Source organism: Chaetodon auriga, chromosome 11 (genome assembly GCF_051107435.1).
Source record: "Chaetodon auriga isolate fChaAug3 chromosome 11, fChaAug3.hap1, whole genome shotgun sequence".
In the NCBI taxonomy this organism is placed as follows: Eukaryota; Metazoa; Chordata; class Actinopteri; order Chaetodontiformes; family Chaetodontidae; genus Chaetodon; species Chaetodon auriga.
The window spans coordinates 19137665-19158714 of NC_135084.1; the positions used below are offsets into that span (position 1 = coordinate 19137665).

General features: G+C 40.3%; 1 protein-coding gene across 4 annotated transcripts in view; it reads right to left on the reverse strand.

Annotated features, from left to right (window-relative positions):
• The window catches only part of grid1a (glutamate receptor, ionotropic, delta 1a), a 230555-nt gene that overhangs the window by 58056 nt on the left and 151449 nt on the right, over positions 1-21050 (reverse strand). For all 4 annotated transcript variants that reach the window (XM_076743102.1, XM_076743103.1, XM_076743100.1 and 1 more), the window contains one exon: positions 19938-20143. In XM_076743102.1, coding sequence (XP_076599217.1) covers positions 19938-20143 — 206 coding nt within the window. The remainder of the gene's footprint in view (positions 1-19937; positions 20144-21050) is intronic.

Genomic DNA, 21050 nt, shown 5'->3' on the forward strand with positions numbered 1-21050 from the left:
TGCATTCCTGCAGGGTGCCCTTGGGGAAGCACTGAACATAAACTAAACCCCTGCACCTGGAGGAAATTTATGTTGTGGATCTTTGATGATATTTGCAATTGAATTTTTATTGCGCAGCTGATGGATGTAATAAACCAGGATAATTAACACAGACAAAACTGATTACCTCACCAAAAGTTATTTTGTTCAACTGCAACTACAGTTACAACACAAGGACAAGATGATATACAGTCAATGTACTGTAAAAAGCAACACACTGCAGGACACAAGCTTCTTTTCTGTTTACATAACACAAACACAAATGTTGCATTGTGGATTAAAAATGGTATTTTACGGAGAAGACAACATTATACAAATTCATTACACTATAACTGTACACTACATGAGGACTGTATTTTTGGAAATAATTTTGCCAAATCTCTCCTAACCTCCCTAAAATCTTTTTTTATTTAATTGTTCAACACATTTCCACAGGACTGAAGCAGCTCTCTGATGCTCTTTGATGCTCTTTGGTGTTATTAGTCAATGATGATCAAGGCTGAAGAGTGAGACACCACTGGCTTAAGGGAGCAACTGTGGCACACAACCTGGAACAAAGACCTGTGCAACGCTCACTTTGAAGTTGACAAGAAAAATCATATATAAATGAAATCTGTAATTCATGGGACTGGATCCAAAGACAAGAGATAAGCAAAAGAATGCTATTCAAATGCAACTAAATAATGCATTGCACCCTTACCTAACATAGCCGAGTGACTTCAGGTGAGTGAAATATAACAATTGTTTTCCCTAAAAGCACATCTTACCATTTGAGGGCCATTAGCTTCAAATAATGAACCACAGAACTTTGCTTTCACAGTGAACTTCACACCTGAAAAAACACCTCTTAAGAGAGTGAGGTAAGTGATTTTTATTTGGAAACATATAAATAATTAAGCTGTCCCTTTAGTCAATGCATTCAGGGCAGGATGGGTAGCTTCTTACAGACCAGCGCAAAGAGAAATCTCTCAACTCTTTACTCAAACTTCTTCAAACAGTTTTGTGCAGAGGGTCATGTCTTAATAGAGGCGACACTTTAATCAGTTTTGTTCTCCATAAAAGCTGATAAAGTGGAAAGTGTTTTGTACAGTCGGCAGCTGCACAAGGCTCCTACCTTTACAGTATAGTTGTAGAGTCGTCTCACAAACCCCCCTATAATCACCACAATTGAGTGTCCTTAGGTGGCACTCAAGGCTCCTGAGGTCCCTCAGTCTCTTCATGTGCTGCGGACTTGTTTTTCACAGGAGACGCTTCCCACCACGTAAGAACAACTGGACACTTTTGCAGATGACTGCTGTAATCTTTGCTCAAGGGTACACATTCACACTCTCATAATGCTGCAACTAGGGCTGTTCCTGATGACTAATTTCCCTGACGATTAAACCGAGGTTTAAACTTAGACTAGCGTACTAGTCTAAACGTCAGAAAACACTCAAGTCAAAATTTAGCACAATTTAATCTATAAGGTTAAGTGAAAAATAATGAATATGGTAGAAAAGCCATTTTAAACCGTTAATCCCGGCCTTCAATGACCAAACTGCATTTTAAATGCTGCTGAAATGTCAGACAGTTGCCGTGCACCAGGGTTTCACTCGTGCTAGTCCACATGTCCAATTTTAATGTCCTGTATAAATGGGAGAAATTCAGGTCAAATATTACTGTGTTTATGGACCATATTTTCCCATGTTTTTGCGTGTAAGTGACTAATGGCGACAACAATTTTTGAAATTGCCTGTAGCCACAAAATGGGCTGTAATGAAGTCCCTCTGGACGTTTGCACACTGTCAGTGTACGGTAACAGTAAGTGTAAAAGTGTTATTGCCACTGAAGGATCTCTTTTTGTTTAAGTAAAATCCTTTTTGTTACGCAAGACACAGCCACAATTTCAATTTTGCCAATTATTTGCCAACAGACTCCATTTACAGGACCAGTAATTATATCCTCATAAAACACACTTCACACTAGAGAGAAACGAAGTAAAACTCAACAAAGTCTTCATGGTTTGCATTTTCTCTGTTCCAACACCACCACCAACAACTGTGACTTGGTAAAAACCTTTATTCCTCACATCGGGAGAGGGCGGACATAAGCAGCCGGGGAAACAGCATGTAGAGCCGGAATGTTTTCACATCTATGTCGGGAATTATTTTCACTGGACATTATGATCAGAGAGTTTTAAATATCAGACAGACAGAATAGATTTTCCCGGTAAAGAAAACTAAATAGCTGTTTCCAGATAATGAAAACCCTGCCATGCATTATCAACACATTATCCTGTAATTTAAATGAGTACATTAATAAAATAATGACTTTAACCGACAAGTACATCTGGTGCCAACTAGCGAACTGTTTCAAATTCACTACTCATAGGAAGGACAGCAAGAACAATGATGAGGTGAGAAACCTGAACTAAAACTAAGGTAGTATTAAGATATGACCATATCATCCATATTATATAGCACTTTTTCCACTATTGTTTTCTCCTTTTACTTCAAACTTTCTTTTTAAATGCTTTGTGGAATGTCCACATAACTGCAGCCTCGGGGGAATGGAGTAAATGTGAAAAGAAGTACTGTAGTTTCTTCAAAGGTACACAGATGACATGCTTCTGAAAACAGCTTTTCAAGTGTCAGGCTGGTGTGCAATTTCTAAAGGTATATAAAAAAGTCAAAGGATTAGAAATATTTGTGGAATGATTAAGTTGTACAGTCACCAGCTTCTGCTGGTGCTAAAAGGCTTTTATTGCCATATCACATTTTCTTGCCCCTCTTTGGAGGCGTGATTTAAACCTTCAATTCAAAGCTGGAGCTTAGCTGTAATTTGTGTTACTTTCATTGTACAACAAATACTGCTGAATCCAAACAGGGCTCAAATACCATTTTGAGTTTATTTTACCATTTGATGAGGTTGAAATCCAGTTTGCAGCTGAAGACAGGAATTCCCCCCCCCCTTTTGTTTTTAAGGTAAGACATTATTGATCCCACGGATGTGTTTCATCAAAGGTGTCAATGTCAATGGTCAAGATAAAAAGTATACAGGATATAGAATAAAAAAATCAACTGTGTATATGTACACTACGTACAGATTATAAAAATACTGAATGCCACAAAAATACTATTGCCAATATTCTTATGCTGCTGTGACTAGCTGCCACTCGTGCGGTGCCATCTTGGCACATGGCGAACATAACTTTCATTATCAGAGATTGGTTGACAGCATATTAATCATGACACTGAATAAGCTGAATGTATGTTTGCCTCCCTGTACGCAGGAACGTCTGTGTTATTTCACAGGTTTTCTCATCTAAAGAGCTACTTTAGTTTTATCTCTATAATGTCCTCCGTGGGTCAAACGCACACATTTATTACTTTTCCCTGAAAATGAGCTTTTTCTCATCCATTGTGACAGAAAAGGCCGCAGAAGGAGATGTGTTATTGCCTGCCAAAAGAAAAAGATGCTGGGATGTGGCAAGTGAGGGAGAGAGTTGATTGCTGCTCTTCTGGAACATCAAGACTGGTAAACAAGACAGGTGGTGTCCACCTGTGCAGATATGTATCTTACTGCCACTGCTGTGTGGAAAATAACGGTGTGGCTGTCCTGATGCCCCCCCCCCCCCCCCTTAACAGCTAGACCTGAGGTACCATTAAGCATGGCACAATAGTGCGCTGTGGTTGGTGGTGTGAGATTGTAGGTGTACTGGGCAGCTCCCTGTTGTATGGGATATGTGTATGACTAAGAGGCAAGGAGCTTCTGAAAAAGACCACTCATGCTCAAACCAACTCTAAGTAAAGAAAGGCAGAAAAATAGCCAGATGCCCATTGAGTAAAAGATGTGTTGAAACACTTACTGTAGGTCTGTGACAGTCTTTCTTCCAAAACAAAAGTGTGTGTTCCCACTGCCTCTATTTTCAGAGGAGTAAACAGGGATATTTTGAAGTGAAAAGCCTGAGAACACAGGCTAAGACTAAAGAGAAAAGATGAAACCAGAGGAGAGGCCACAACAAATGACAAAAAAAGTACATCAGGTACATGGTGCTAATGCTTTGGTTTCTCCGAAAAAACACCCTAAACAGAGATGTTTTATAAATCACTGCCTGATGGGTCTGTATTGATGCTGTGTCCCTCTTCTTCTGAGAAATCGAGGACTTCTGTGAGCTGGTGAGTGTTACAGGTCGGGGTAAGTAGACAGGATCTATGCACCAAACTCTTCCTGATTAGGCACAAGTAAGCAAGATAAGTGGGCAGGCAAATAAGAAAGAAATAAGAAAAGAGGGAGCAAGAGAGGTAACAGCGGGAGGTTAGCTAGGCCAAAGATGAATGTGAATCTCCTCCTAATTATTCCAGCACAGGGCGAGACATGTCTTCTTTGAACACCACAGGAAAGAAGCGCTGTTATGGAGAGTGGGGGTGTGAAAGTTTATGTTTTGACATAATGCTAATTCCAAACAGCTCTGGCAGCCAGGGAGGCTGCAGAAAGAGAAGGAGTGATGGAGGAGGTGGTGATGGCACATTGTGAACTACATCACCCGACAATATTGAGAGTTTATGTACGTTGTTTACTTTATGAAATGTTTTTGGTACTGTTTGCTTAATCAGCATTATGTTTACAACCATGGGCATGTGAACTGCCACGTATGATACTTATTCAGGCCCATAAGTACTTTTCTAGAGGCTTTATAGACAATAATTCTCAGTAACAACCCTGCGGAGCAATTTGAGCAAAGTCTGAATAGGCTGCAATTGTACAGACAATAAATTAGTCAAATATGCTGTAAATAACGCATTTCATTTCGTGTATGTTTTTGTATTCCCTCGAGACCACTGTGGCAGCATCAGAGATACAAAGCGTTTTCTCTGAACAGTGGTTTATGCCTTGCTTGAGAGGAATCTAATTTGCCAGCCTGCTCTTGTAGTGGCCTCAAGTAATGGTTTTGCTACTTTATAGCTGGCAAGCTTTTCAATACACCTGAGGAGCACTTTAATTTAATCTGTCTCATCAAGATCAATAAATGTGTGTGAACTGTGATTCTTTGGGACATACTGCCCGTTAATAGGCCACAATGATTTTAGAGTGACCATTTTCTACAACCTCATATACGTAGTTTGGTGCTCTGCAATACTGGAAATCAACTCTAATCAAGCCGGTTAGCTGCAGCACTGCCACAATGTGCAAAAGCAAAGCTTTTATGCACATTAACAGAGGGTTGCAAGAAAAGAAAGATATGGAGGGGTGGGAGAAGAGGGGTTTCCGAAGCTGAGGAGAAGGCGGAGTTGTGGAAGAGGATAGAAGGTGCATGATCAAAGCCTATATTTTGAAATCACTTACTTCTCCATTAGTTTGATTAATGGGGCCAGCCTCATAGTCAGACAGAGGCAAGGGGCTTGAAAAATGATGCAATTACTGCTTTTTGAATAGAGGGCTGAAAAGGCCTGCTTGAAAGGAGGATCTGGAGGAGATTCTACAGGGCATCCTGGACAGCAGACTACCTCCTCTTCATCCATCTATCCCCTGTGCCACACACCCTGAAGCCCCACAGCACTACTATAACCCTTCCCCTCTGAGGCATCTCCCATCAGGCTTAGTAGCATGCTTCACTGGTCTTCTCTAAGCTAGGGAAGCATATTATAAATTGTGATTAATACGCATCTACAGCATCTTTCAATCTCTGCGTCGCATTCTGTTTAACACTGAAATGAAGCTCCACTCCATTCCCTTAATGCAGTCTTTATTCATTTAATGTTTTTTTTTAGCAACACAGCACATTTACGCTAATGTCCATGTTACATAGGCTTATCAAGAAATATAAAAAGAATATTATATAAACCTCTTGAGAGACCAGCTGCAATAGAAAAATCTAAAGTGCCACTTGTGACGATGTTTTAATAAAACATTATGATGGTCCAAAAGCTTTGAAATCAGGTCCATTGTAACTGGGTGGAAATGATGACAAACGATACATACAACAAAGGAAGCCAATATTTCCTTTTTTCATACCAAATCAAAAGTGCTTGGATCTCCATTACATAAGAACAACAGAAGAGTTAAGAAGACTGTTAATGTTAGGTCAGAGTGTGAGTGCAGTGTTAGTTATAAATTATGTGAAAAGGGACAAACAAAACAGTTGAGTATAGGAAATTACCTGGGGCAATGCTGTTTACAGAGATTTACAAAAGATTTACAAAGAGATTAAAGCTCTGCAAAAGGATCACTCTGACAGACTTTTCATCTGGACATTAACCTTGATGAACTTCACGGATATCACTGAGACGATAATGCCCCCATTGTCCAATTCTAGCTGCCTTTATCAGCCAGTGTTTGGGAAGCAGTCTACAGGAGACTAAGTAACAAATAGGGCAGTTTGATTCAGGATAGCTGATTATCTCAATCATCGTACCACCAAGAAAATGGAGAGGAAGACATTAAAGGAAAAACTGAAGGAAAGAAAGACAAAGATTAAGAAAGAGGGGCTTGTGACGCAGAAGTCAGATTTGTCAAAATCTTTATAATGCAGTGCATTGGAGTTTTCAGCAGCTACTTGGCAACTCTTCTGGAAAGCAGAAAGGGCAGGGGAACCTTCACTTTTATTTTGCAGTTCTTAAATGCCACCCAGTCTGCATAGTTTTGAATAATAACTACTTTCACCAACTCTGTTGTAACTGTGATTGTATTTGGTGCTCTGTGGGGGTGTCCTGATTATTACTGCAATGAGACAGCAAATGTCTACTTCCCAGACCTCTGAACACTTTAGTTTCCTTATCTGTGTTATTCCAGAGTGCGTGTTTGCATGTGAGTGAGAGCACTTAAGGAAAAGCTGTAGGGATCCCCCTTTGGAGAAGAGTGAAGAAGACATGAGAAGAGCAGAAAGATAGAATCAAAAGCCAAAAAAAAAAAGAAAAAAAAAAGAGATCAGATTCATGTAATGCATTTCTGAAATGGTCCAAATTTTAATTGGACGGAAAGCTTGTTGGCATGATACTGTTGCAAGTATTTTGGCTCTTAACTATATTTAAATTAAACACAAGATCATGTGTAAGCGTTGGCACAATGAATCAAGCAACATTCTTGGTAGAGTGTGAAATCCCAGTTCCAACTTCGTCTCCTGTGCACATTTATGCATTAGCATTTGAAGCGATTCTCTCCAGAGAGCTCTTTGGGTTTTACATCAAAATCAGTTAAGGATTTCATTCAATGCTCCCAATGCAAAGTAAATCCACTAATGAAATTGCAGAAGCACTCACAGCCATGGGAAACTCCCACAGGCTTGTGGGAATAACTCTCCTCAGAACAGCAGGTTTCTGCACTGAGGTGCTGACGACCTTTTCCAAAAATAATAGCTATGTTGAAAAACTGGGACTGAATCCATATGTGTGATTATGGATATGTGGGATTCTATATTCCTTTGTAAGATGTTAAAATGTAGCAATCAATCAAAGTTACTGTAAACGTCTCACTGAACGTTCTGTGTAAGACTAAAAAGGAATAGTTTGTTTTGTAGCTGTGAATTCCTTCATAACCAACAAACCTGAGGCAAACAAACAAATCGGAAACAGCTGTACTAACGCGCTGTGCTGGTAATTTCCCAAAGACATAAACTGACTGATGCATGAGAAACATAGTGAAAAACACAGACATAAAATAATCTATGCTGCCGATATATTTTTAGAAAAGCCCACTTTTATAAACAGCACATTCGTATGGACACGGAAAACAGATCCTCTCTGAATAATGCCACCTGCATATCTTGCAGTAGTTATGCCTAAAATGAGATACAGTATATGGCCGTGTCTTTCAAATGTGGGTGTTAACACAGACCTGCGAATGAGACATCAAAGGAACATATGAATATGCATGTGCACATGCTGAACACTGACTCATACATATTTGTGTAAGAGCAAAATAAGAGGAAAAAATAAGCAAGTAAAAGAGGTAAGAAAAGGGTAACAGGACACCTGAACAGGAGTTTATATTTATATTCCTTCCACAGGGGCTGTACTTTAATTGAACATTTTCTCCAGAGCTTCTGGACTGATAGGCTCTGTGCTAGGTACCAATACAGTACTTGTTTTCCAAGTGGTTGGCTTTGCAATTACCCTTATAACTCTTACTGTATTTTGAGTTTGCCACTTGGGAACTGGGCAATAATCCTGAGCCCACAGCAACAATTTCACAGAGACAGAGCTTTCCAACAGTATTGTAGGGTTTTGGTATAATTGCATCTCATATTATGCTGCAGGGAGACAAATATACAGAGTGATAAAGCTATTAACATATACAGCCAAAGTAACTGTGTTTTTGCCTATTCCAATTCAACAAAAATATAAACTACACATGTGCTTTGCAAGAAAGGAAAGAAAAAAACCATTAGAGGTGGCTTTAGAATGTTTCTTAACAAAGACTAATAATTATTAGACATATGAGAAATCACTTAACATGTTCTAACCAGCTGGGCTTTGTGCTCGGATCCTGTTGTTGGCCGTTTTAATGGAACAAAAAAAAAAAAAAAAAAAAAAGAACATCAGGCTCTGACAGAGCAACTCTGCTATTTAAAGGACTTCTGACACTCATGTACAACTCTAGAGGTCACCAGATAAATGAGACAGACTTCATCCGGTGCCTTTTATGAGATTATCTGTTATCCCTCCTGATGAAATAAAAACTTCCCAAGAGTTTACTGTTTCAATAATGCTAAGCATGACTCATAATCGCAAACATCGATCAAAGTTTATCACCCTCTGTCGAGACACGGCTGTGTTTGGGTGCTGCCACTGAAATATAGAAACTGGGAGGTGTTTTCATTCCATATGCCTGACTGTATTCAGTACTGACTTTTCTAAAAAGGACAAGGCTAGAATGATCACAGAGGCTAGGAGGCGATCAATTACGGGGCCAATAGTGCGCTGTTGTTTTCATCACTTTCCTCCCCATCATCACGATAATCACTTTTACTACTACCACCATCATCATCAGTAACACAATGTTCAAGTTATTTACCCTTTGAAGGCCCTTTCCCACATTTTAGACAGTCCCCTGGCATTGATTAATGTGATGGCATAAGCCATCACCTCAAATACACCGCACTTTTAATTCTCCAGCATTACTTATGAAAAGGCAAATTATTTATGAAAAGCTCTTTTAACTTCAGCAGATGATTCATACTTGTGAAAGTAATAACAATCCATCAAGTAAAGAGCTTGCCAACTGCCCCGGTTTCAATTTTAATACCCAAGTTTGGATATACAAGCATTTCTCTTGATTATTCCGCCCTCCCATGAAATATGTACCTGAAGAGGTGGTTTTATTTAGATTTTGCTGGAATACAACTTTGTTACAAAGTGCTGTGCTGTTGGAGGTAACCTATTGTATGCAAAGTCAAACGTGTGCTGAATATTTCAAGCTCGAGTTTCCCCACCAGCTCCCAGGAGGTACCGTTAATTGATCATGGACAGAGAGGGAGCCATCTATCATTTACCTGTCAAATTGTAGCGTTTATTCATCACACAAAGCAATTAATGTTTTCTCTGTGTGGACTAGCCTCGACTTTTCCATGCTCCATAGTAATAACACTTGGCTTCCTATGGAGAAAAATGACATGGAGTTGCTAAATTTAGTCTCACGAACTATATTGTTTTGCTTCTAGCCAGGGATGGCATTGGAAATTATTTGCTTGAGTACACAAGGGCTACAAAACGGCACTTTCACTACAACACGTCTGCTACAAATATTTGGGTCTATTATTGTGTGTGCTGTATACATTATAGTTGTTAAACTACTGCAGGGGGAAAAATACAACTGATAGTCTAAAGAGTATATGAATCTATACCATAATGTATCTGTCTGTACTGCAACCAGAGGGGTGACGGAACAAACAGAGATATTACAGAACAAAACAAGTTTGTGGACAAGGTGAGGAGAAATGAGCAGAGGAAGAGAAATGGAGACACAGACAAAAGTATACAGTGCAATAAGAGAGGAGGCAAAATGAGGTTATGGGGGAAAAGCAAGGGCAGAAAGATGAAGTGCCCATGTAGAGAGAAACATGAAACCATTAAGATGGGAAAAACACAAAGAGGAAAAGAGGGAATGTCCTGTAACAGGGACAGAGGGAGAAAGAGAGACAAAGAGAGAGGGCAGAGAAGGATGAGATGCAGGACAATGACAGATCGCTTTCTGGCAGACTCAATTTGTCACGCTGTTATTGGGAGGAAAATGGAATCGGGGAGCAGCAGTGAGGGTCAGAGGGAGAGGACAGGGGTCCAGAGGTGGGAGCGCTAAGCCAGGGGGGAGCAACACCAGCGGACGGTAAGCGAGATAAACTCTGCACACCTCTTCACCTCTGGCCTTCAACAGATGATCACTGGAGGTTACAGCTCTCTGATGACTCCATCCCAGTAACCAGCGGCCCACCGTACACCAGCTGATGTTTAAAACATGACTCCAAAGTGTCAGTACTGTATGTGCATGTGATTGTGACTTGGATTCATGCACTTCAGATGAAACTTAAAGCAGGTTTCTGGTGTGTCGGATGGATGTATTTTCCTCTTATGTGGTCATTTAAAGATACATTTATGTATTAAAGGGGCACGCCATGATTTTCCACATGACTTCAGTTTAATAATCATAGGGAGCACGCTCACTCTACAAGAGGTTTGTCAAGTCTGAGAAAATAAGTTTGGCCTTTGTGGCAGACAGCCTGCATTACAGAGCGGAGTGTGAAGTTTGACAGAAATGGGCAATTACTACACAGGATGGTACGACAAAAGATGCCACTGAATTGAATGATGGGAAGTGCAGGATCCAGTTTGGAGCTTCCATACTAGGGTCTTAAAGGGTCAGGATAACTTGACCTCTGCTGCACAGATTCTGACCATTATTTTCCTAAACTGTTCCTCCAATTTCACAGACTTGTAATGCTGTAACACTAAACAGCACCATTAAATCACTGAATGCCCTCCTAGACCTCAGTTGGGAATCGAGTTTCAAGACATCAGAACATTTAGCTGCTGAATTTTATTTTGCAGTTGAGTTGTTGGATTTATTCAGTGCAAAGTTGTTTTCTCTGTGTGTCAACAACACGACACATTATAGAGAGGTTTGAATATTTGGGGGTATTTCTGGATACTGTGAGTATAGCTTTACCATGAGCACTGAAAGTGGACACTTTTTAAACACATGTATTGAATTTACAGTTTATGGCTAATGCATTTTTTTCACCCACTTTCCTTTTGACAAATAACACATATTACAGCTTTACAAAAGCTAGGAATTATGTATATATTACAAATATGCATAATAGCAAATACATACAAATTCCATTCCGTGAGACGTTTACACAGCAACAATACTGTAATTTAGAAATAAGAAACTGCCCTAGCCTTTCATCATGTTCAAGCTGTGGCATAATTCAACCTAAAACATGTCTGAATTATAAATGAGGGCAACTCCCATCAACTCAAGAGGACATTCCTCTAAAGAATAATGCTATCAGTAAACATGATTCAATTCCCAGACTGCGAACATTGTTTGTTTTCATAGTGCAGATAATCTTGATACTGCATAATCTTTCATATTATGTCCTTTACCTGCACGCCCCTGCTAAGTACCGGCCATCCTTAATGTGTTACTTTGTTTGTCACCTCCATAAACTCTCCCTGCCTCTGATTCCAAATGATGCCACTCACCAAATAACACACTTTGGCCTTCATTTGTATTCTGCGCCAGTCTAATTGAATCTTCTGGGTGGCTGCTAGTGTGTTTTCCGATGGTGTTTAAAAAAAAAAAAAAGTGAAAAAAATCAGACTGAAAAGTACTTTTGGAGCTTTGTAATTATACCTGGCCTCAGTCATTAGCACTAAGGGAGGGGGTGTAGACGGAACTGGCAGTGATGGATCTGGGGAAGGAATGAGGGGTGATGCAGAGAAGGTGTGCATGTGTTTGGGCATCCTTCTGTGTGTGTGCATGAATGCAAAGGATGTTGTTTGTGCCAGCACTACGCTCCCCTGCACCAACACTATGCTCTCCGTGTCAGGTTAATGAGTCATGCTGGGATAAACACTTCCAGGTCATGGCCAGCTTTATTCTGTCTGAGGGAGAGGGGAAGTCCAGGTGCCAAGACACAACTGTGCAGGAGTATTTTGAAAAATGTGAGAGAATAAAAACAGACCAGGGAAAATTTGCACAGCTACAACAATCTAAAGATTATGATCGGTTTTGTTTCATCCTCAAAACAAAGAAAAACCTGGACCACCAATAAACATGGGCTAAAAATTGGAAAAAGTAAGCAAAAGGAAAATAACTGGGCACAGGAAATGAAGACAGTCTAGACACAGGGAATATTAGCTCTTAGTGCTGAGAGAGATAATAAGAGAACTGAACTGAAAACATGGCACATAGAGACAAGGAACTGAAGTGGACAAAATATATATATATATACTTATTTTCCATGGTGTTCTCAACCTGTGACACTGTGACTTTGACAAAACACTTGTGAAGGACACAGAAATGTTGCAAAATGAGAGCTTTCTTTCAAGAGGCATCGAAGGCTTTCATGTCAGAAAGATGTGGTTGAAGTGTGTGTGTGTGTGTGTGTGTGTGTGTGTGTGTGTGTGTGTGTGAGAGACGTGCATGCTTATGTGCATGTATGTCTGTCTGCCAACCAACAAGCTGTCATGTCAACGGCACTGAATTCCCCCAGCAAGAAAAACCATCATCGCTGTCTTATTCAAAGCACCCCATAATAGCATGTCAACTCAGGCCGCTTCTAAATCACCGTCCACAAGTGTTTGTGACAATGAGACGGAAGAGTCCTTGGAATCAAAACACAATTGCTACCAAGGGCAAATGTGTTTATTACATCTCACACTGACGTGTCACAATGGTCCAGTTTTAATCAGCGATTCATGGTCTCAATTTTTGACAAGTGAATCTGTTTCCAGCAGCGCAGCCTCGTCTGCCATGCAGTCCAACGGGTACACAGACATGTTCTGTAAGCCCTTCCATGCCTCTCGTTGTTCAGACAAGAGATAAAGGGAAATCTGTTTCACTGTTAGATGTGAAGATTTGTCACACCAGAGGACATTTTAAAAGTGGACAAAACAGAAAGATAAGGAATTATTTACTGAAATAAATCCTTTTAATCATCAAGCAAGAGTTGTTGAACTCTGTGAAGTTGTTCTGGGACAGAGCGAGCAAAGAAAAGTAGGATTCATGCCACATTCGTGTTGAAGAGCAGATGTGACCTTGAAAGAGCACAAAAACAGCTCCGGTATGTTTGGTGTTATTGTGTCCTTCCCTTTGAAATAAATATTTGAATGTTAAACAAGATATTTCAGTTGGCAGAGATGGCAGAAAAGCAAGATGCTCAGGAAGCACCAGCTCCACTTTGAAAGAAGGCATGAGGAAAATGCAGTGATCTACCTCCAGTCTTTGCTTATTTACTGCATGTCTTCAATCCTTCAGCATGTCACATGGAGCCCCGTTGATACTACTGGGCATGTCCACTTTCAGCGTCGCTTTTATTCTATTTTTATCTTTAAAAGATTCAGGATATTTATGTCTGAAAGACAGCTACTGTATAATACAGTATATATCCCCTACATACAGTATGTGCTACAGCTGAGTCACCAGCTCTGAATTTTTATTTCTGCACAAACATAACTCAAAAATAAGCAGAGGCCATTCTGCAATGAGACGGGCTGGTGACTGCCACAGTCCATTATTTAAAAGAATTTCAGAAGAACACAACATCATAACAATAATAAAAATAACAATGAAAGTGAATTAGAAAATTGGCTTTACCAAATCAAAATTATGATAATTATGAACTCTTCTGTGCTACCATATGTTATCAGATGATCTCGCTGCAGGTTTCAGAGGCGGGTGATTCAAGTTTAAAGGGAGGGATGGTAACAAGGTGCAACCTAGTCATAGCTGAAAGGTGGTGCAGTCTGTTTTCCTTAAAAAAAAAAAAGAACCCAGCAGAGCTCATTTTAACTGTCTTAGTGGGAGAAATGTTTTAGAAACTTGTGAACAAGTTTTCGTCTTTTCAACATTAGATGTGGAACCATGGCTTGGATTCAAACTATCATGGGGTCCAGAGTAAAATGCTCAAAGCTGTCCAAATCAGTCCCTTAATTATCTGTTAAAACAAAAGCCATCTCTCCCACTGGCTTTAAAATGCTGCATTCTTAAAAAGGTTCTTTCTGTCAGATACAGACTCAGTTCCAGCCTCTCAACCCTCACCTCTTTTGTCTCTCTTCACTACCATCTCTTCCATTAGATTTCACCCATTACTGTTTCATAAAGAGCTGCTTTATGTTGGAGGAGCCCCTCTAGCTCTAAATCTCTTTCTCATCTTTGACCTTTCCTCCCTACATCCATCTCTCCCTGTCCTTTATTCCTCTCCCTGCCTTTGTATCCCTCTTATCTGTGCTTTCTCTCTCTCTCTCTCTGTTCTCGTCTTCCTCTCTTTACCTTCCTGCCACCCTGTGCAGCATCTCTTTCTCCCTCTCACGTTCCCTGGCAGCAGGCAGCAGTGCTTGTCACTCTTGTAGTTTGGTGTAGCCGGCGAACAGGAGGCAGACCTCACCCAGCCTCTCTGCTACATCCATCAACAGGCCTGCAGAGCTTGCATGCCAGCTGACACCACCCATTCTGTTTCCCTTCACATTGACACCTTCAGGAGGCCACTGTCCCGCAAGCACAGAGAGGACGAATGCAACATAATACGAGAAGAAAAAAACATCTAATCTGTGTTTCATTACTAACACTGATACAGACCACAATGCTCACAGGCCTGTGAGACTTTAATCCATAACTGCAACCTGGAAATGGTTCCTAATAATAATACACTGTAAATATATTCTTTTATTATATCTATATGAGATGTATTAGTCTCAGTATTCATTTTCAAAATTCAGATTCAGTGCAGGTATTTCAATTGCTTAAAGCTTTTTAATCATTGGTGAAAATGAATGACTATTTCCCAAAGTCAGAACCCAGAGAGCCAAAAATCTCATTTAGGTGTATTCAAGATATGTAGCTCAGAGCTGCACCATTGACAATTAATTCAGGAGTGACTTTGGTAACTCATAAAATATGTCAAGCTTTTCTACCTCAATGTGCATCATTTTATGTAAGTGATTTAGCAAATGCTCACTAATACTACCAAAGGACGTCAAAATGGGGCAGCTGAAAGCTTAAAAATCCACTTTATGGCCCTCTAAAAGGCTTGCGTGACTCAAGTGAATTTCAGAAATCATGAAGGGAGCAGAGAGAAGTTGGGTGTCAGGAACGAGGCGGCACTGAAGCTGACAGAAGACGCTACATCCTCTCATGGCCAAAATGAACGAGAGACGAGATGGCAACTGTCTGGACGGGAGAAAACAAGAACCCAAAATTTGAGAATAGAACTGCAGACACTGTCAATTGCATGTGTATCTTGTTCAAAGTATGAGACATGACTGTGGCCTTAGAGTAGACCGTAGAAGTGACAACTGACTTGTGACAGAACATGTTACCCAGGGAAGCAGAGCATCGCCAGAATAGAATAGGCGACTTAGAGTGACTTTTGCTATTGCACTTATGTCCTTTAATGTTAGTCAGGTAAATTAAGAACTTGAAATTTAAGTTATGAATATGGTCTAGGTATATTAGTCCTGAACTGTCTTCCTGACAAAGGTGCTTCTCTTTAATCTGCCCAATGCATATTAGGACATTTTTCTTTCATCCCCATCTGACCTTGTAGAGGAATAAGTAGGTATGCACCGATTGTGAGAAAATGGGCCCCTGGGCACAGACATGTGAAAGACGTCCTACCCCTGTACATAGGAGCCAAATACCCAGACTGAGAGAGACTGTAAGAGACGGAAAGAGTCGTTTGCAGCTGTTCAGCGTCTCCTTATAGCTGTTTTGTGTCTTTGTAGCCATTTAGAGTATTGTTGTGTTGTTGCTTTGTTTCTCTTCAGTCATTTGGTGGTTCTTTATAGTGGTTTCGTGTCTCTTTGTAGTCACTGTGTGCCTCTTTGTGGAGGTTTTGTGTCACTTTGTATTTTTTTTGTGTCTCTTTGTAGAGGTTTTTTTTTCCTCTTTGTAGTCACTTTGTGTCTCTCTCTGTAGAGGCTGTGTCTGTTTGTAGTTGTTCTGTGACTCTTTGTACTTGTTTTGTCTCTGTAAATGTTTTGTGCTTCTTTGTAGTAACTATGTCTCTTCGTAGTAATTTGTGTCTCTAGTTATTTTGGGCCTCTTTTGCAGTTGCTCTGTGTCTCTTTGTAGTTGTTTGAACTTTATAGCTGTTTCTGTAGTCATTTGGGGTATCTTTGCAGTTTGCACTGGTTTGTGATAATTTTGCATCTCTTGCAGCCAATTTACATCTCTTTGTTGTCTTTTGTGACTCTTGCTGTTTTCTGTCTCTTTGTAGGTGTTTCACATCTCTTTGCAGTCATTTTGCATCTCTTATCATAGTTGTAGTGCATTTATTTGCTTTCGTTTCATGACTCTTTGTAAGCCTGCGTAGTAGTCTATCCATTTACTAGAAATACAATGAATGAGCGATGAGCAGAGTAGAAGAGAGGAAGAGAAAATAATGGAGCTGAACAACCTCTGAAATGCACAGATGACAAACTGAGAAAAGAGCAGAAAGCAGAGCAGGTCTCTGTGGTAAACAGCACTGCCACATGTTTCATTAACAATACGCTGCATTAATGCATCCTTGCCCAAATAGTTGAGTCCATTAATACATTAATCCCCTTAATTACCCACACTTCTTATGGTTACATTACCATTGTGGAAAAAAAAAAAAAAAACATTTTCTCGATCCGGCATTGTGCCAGTTTCTCATCACCATGGCAACTTTACCGTTTTCCCTCACGCTGAAACAGTTCATGAGTACTTAATTCTCCAAGGCATCATCATCATTTGCCGTTTAGATATTAGCATACAGTATTTACATTTTTCCTCCAGTATCTCTGGTGGAGATTGGGTACGCTCCGTGACAACAGTTACCAAGGTATCAATGACGTTGTGATGAATAAACCAATCTCCACCACTCGTCATATATTACCATATTCACAGGAGCATCTGGGAGCTGTGCTGAACGAGAAGCTGTGTTGATTTCTTAGTCCCCAAGATGCCACATGTTAATTTTATTAGGAATGATTAAGAATATAATTGGCGAGATTAAATGCAAACTTATGAGAAGAAAAGATGTCTACAGCAGTGTGTGTGTGTGTGTGTGTGTGTGTGTGTGTGTGTGTACTAAAACAGAAGTATTTCGAGTACAGGAAGAGATCAAAGCAGAATGTCACTAATGAAACTTGAAGGCGTTGGCGTATTCACAAACTGCACTGGTATATTTGTATTTAAGTGTTTCACCTTCAGATTGATATTGGAGCATTTACATGAAGCTAACAAGTTTTTGACCCACTGTTAGTTAAGACGGTTTTCTATAGCATCTGACTCACAATAGACAGAAAGATGAAACAAGTCAGCGCATTATATCTGCAAGGCTAAAATGAAGTTCATCGAGAGTGAAACTTTTTCGACACACAGAAACAATCACATGTATGCTGTATATATATATATATTTATATATATTACGGACAGGATTGCAGAACATATAGCACAGTGCTGTAACAGATTCTCTTATTCTCCAGTGATGTTTAAATGCAAGTGAGCTCCAAATGCAATAAAAAGATGAAAATTTGGACGTATGTTTTATGTTCCTTTTACAAAGCATTTCCATACGTCATCATGACTCTTTCAGTTCCTTCTATCTGTTCTCTAGCACTGACTCCTGTTCGCAGAGTAAGATGGATAAGTAAACTTACAGTGGCCTACAGAAATGTCATAACGCAGAGCTTAGTGTTAAGTCTTTCTTTCATGGCAAGTGACATTACACGAAATGTGAAAAGGTTCTGCACTAAGAGAAATATACCTTCTCAGTGTCTCAGAAAATAAAAATAAAAAAACATGAAACAGCGGGCTTGATACAACATTTTATATCTGTGTTTTTAAGAAGCAATTTAGAAGAAACTTAGAAGTTGTGAAGAATATGGAAAGTAAAATGAGAAATACTAAGAGCTATTAATTTTAACTTGACATTTAACATATTTCACACAAAATAAGATGCCAGTCTTTAAATTCTCTGCAATGTCTTTTAAACTGTGTGTGTGTGTGTGTGTGTGTGTGTGTGTGTGTATGTACGTGTGTGTGCATGTGTGTTCATATTTTCTGGACAAATTCAGGCTGCTGATTCAAATGATATGAAATGTGCAGATTGTTTGTCAAATGCTGACACATCATAGACAGACACCACACCACATTTTCACTATTAATTCAGAATCCCATTTTTCTGTAAAATTAACCGCGTTGGTCTACTGACTCTGTAGCCGTGACTTATTTGGATGGCATTTTGCTTTGACGTGAGTTGAATAGCAAAGATGTTGAAAGCTGACTTATAAAACATCAAAAATAGATTTGTCATAGACTATGAATTTGTCTTTTGGTTAACAAATACAATTACCACCTCGTGGCTGCATGCCTCTGCCAACCATAAATATAAATACAGTCCATTTACTTTGAAGGAATTCAATTACAGGTATTAAGTGTATTTTTTTGGTTAATCCAATTTATCACCATATTGACATGTGTGATTCCACTGAAGAATTTCCAGTGAGAAAGACATGCTGTCTTCACTTAGACACTCAGAGGACAGACAGAGAGCTTCATCACACCTGAAGCTCAATATCAGCAGAACCAATGAGCTTGTGGTGAACTATGATGCTCCAAATATGGATGACGCTGCACAGAAGCCACAGAAGCTTGCTGGGCAAAACAAGACACTCAGTTCGCTTCTATGTGGCCATATTTTTCTCCATCACTGCCAATGCCATGCAAGTCTGTTCTTCACTCACGCCAAAACACAATCAGGCATTATTATTTAACACGGTTTAACTGAGAAGAAGATTAAAGGAAAACCTTCAACTTCTGGCTGCCATTAGTGAGGAGAGCATAGAGAAGCATTTTTTACAACACCTACCTCAACTATTTTTACTTGACTGGTATCTAGGTCAGCCACGGACACATCAGTTCACATATGAACTGATCTGAAGAGAGGGCAGCTGGATAAACTTTGAACTAAGCATGGTGCGATGAATGAGGAGAAGATATGCGCTAAAGTGAGAGTTGGATGCATCAACTCCTACATGGTCCCCTAATTCTGACTGCTATATTTAGCAAAAATGATGTGGATGGAGAAACTAGGGGAGAGGTTTGTATGAGCTTCAAAGTGAGGATAGTATGAGCTGAGAAAGATGCAAACCCTCTGTGGCTCCACACACAGTATGTTTGACTTTGCCTGGGGTTATATGCAGCGTTGCTGATCTGTACAATAAACAAAACTCAAACACAACTGGCAGTCCAGAGAACGTTGAATTAATGTTTATGGTGGAAATACTGTTTCTGCCGTCCAGAGATGTGTCCAGAACATCTGATGCAAAATATTGGCACCTGAAATGTGGTTTTCTTTACAATATTGAAGGCAAAACACATCCCAGTCTGATCTCTGCCATCTGCTTTGGGTTTTGTCAGAGCACCACAGGGGTGTGGATAGGCAGTTGCATCTTGTTTCATCAGTTTTAATAAGGGAAGGGTCGCTTGTCTGGTCTTAGTGGCATGTTCCCAATGAAAACTAGGCCATTCATCTCCTACTACTCAATAATTTTGTTGTTTTTCATTACTACACAGGCAACTAAATCTTTATCGGTTGTTAGATTCGGGATGCCAAGCAAATCTGTTTCTCCTCTGTGGGTCATCATCTTTACTGAATAAATGCTTGTTTTCACTGTCTCTCTGCTTGTATTGCTCATCCCCTGATGAAGAAAAGCCTCAGCAGTGTAGCCTACCTGGTGGATGAACACCTGTGCACCTCGAGGGCTCATGAGCAGCACGGCCCGCCGAAGAGTGTCCCGGTACCGATTGAGCTCCTCTGTGCGCATTGTGTTGAAGAGGTCAGTAAAGACTCGGCTGACGTTGCGGTCCACCCTCTGCAGGGAGACATCCAGACCCAGCCGAGACGACTGGTCCATAAAGGTTTGCAAACCCCGGATATCTGAAGGAGGAGAGAGAATGACAGAGGGTGGATGTTATTGGGGGCCACAAACAGACAGAGAGAGAATAACACTTTTGGCAGGTGCTATGTTATAGAGTACTTAATTCCCAGAGCATTTAATCAGAATTGTGCGTAAACAACCTGTACTTTCAACACCTGCACATGGCTCTGTTGCAGGCTCCATTCCAAAAGCTTCAAGGCAGGTTTCATTCTTTGCTCCTGATCTAAAGCGTGACAAAACACAACAAGCACTCCTGTCTTTCTGTTTCCTGGGGTTTGCAGGATATGAAACTGCAGGCAGGTGTTGCTGTCCTCAGAGATCTGAGTGTGTGTGTGTGTGTGTGTGTGTGTGTGTTCTATACAGGAAACCACTTAAAAGAAGTCTGCACTGCACACACAAATAAAAAGGTGATGTGCAGCAGAGGGCTCACAATAAGCACACCAATGCCAGCAGTCACAGGGGGAGCAGCAGCACAGCATGTGCCAAGTCATGCCGCATTGTTAAAGAGAGGCCGGCCAAAATCGCTTCTGCATCCACAACTGTGTGTGTGTGTGTGTGTGTGTGTGTGTGTGTGTGTGTGTGTGTGTGTGTGTGTGTGTGTGTGTGTGGAGGTAGGTTTTCCCCTGTTGCATCTCTGGAGTTCGGATGAGGCATCAAGTGTTTGAGTGCAGACTGGCTCAAACACACGTATGGCTGCATAAATGCACTTCACATGCACAAGCCTGTAACATCATACCATAAGGGTGTGTGGTCGTTATTTGGGATGATAGGGCACATAGTTTTAGATGCTCAGGGCAAAAACTGGTAATTAAGCTAAAAAGAAAGCCCCCTTGAACTGGTCTGAGCACCGAAGCAACACATTGGTACATCTCCCCCATTTCTCAGTCCATAGCTTGGGGTAAAGTG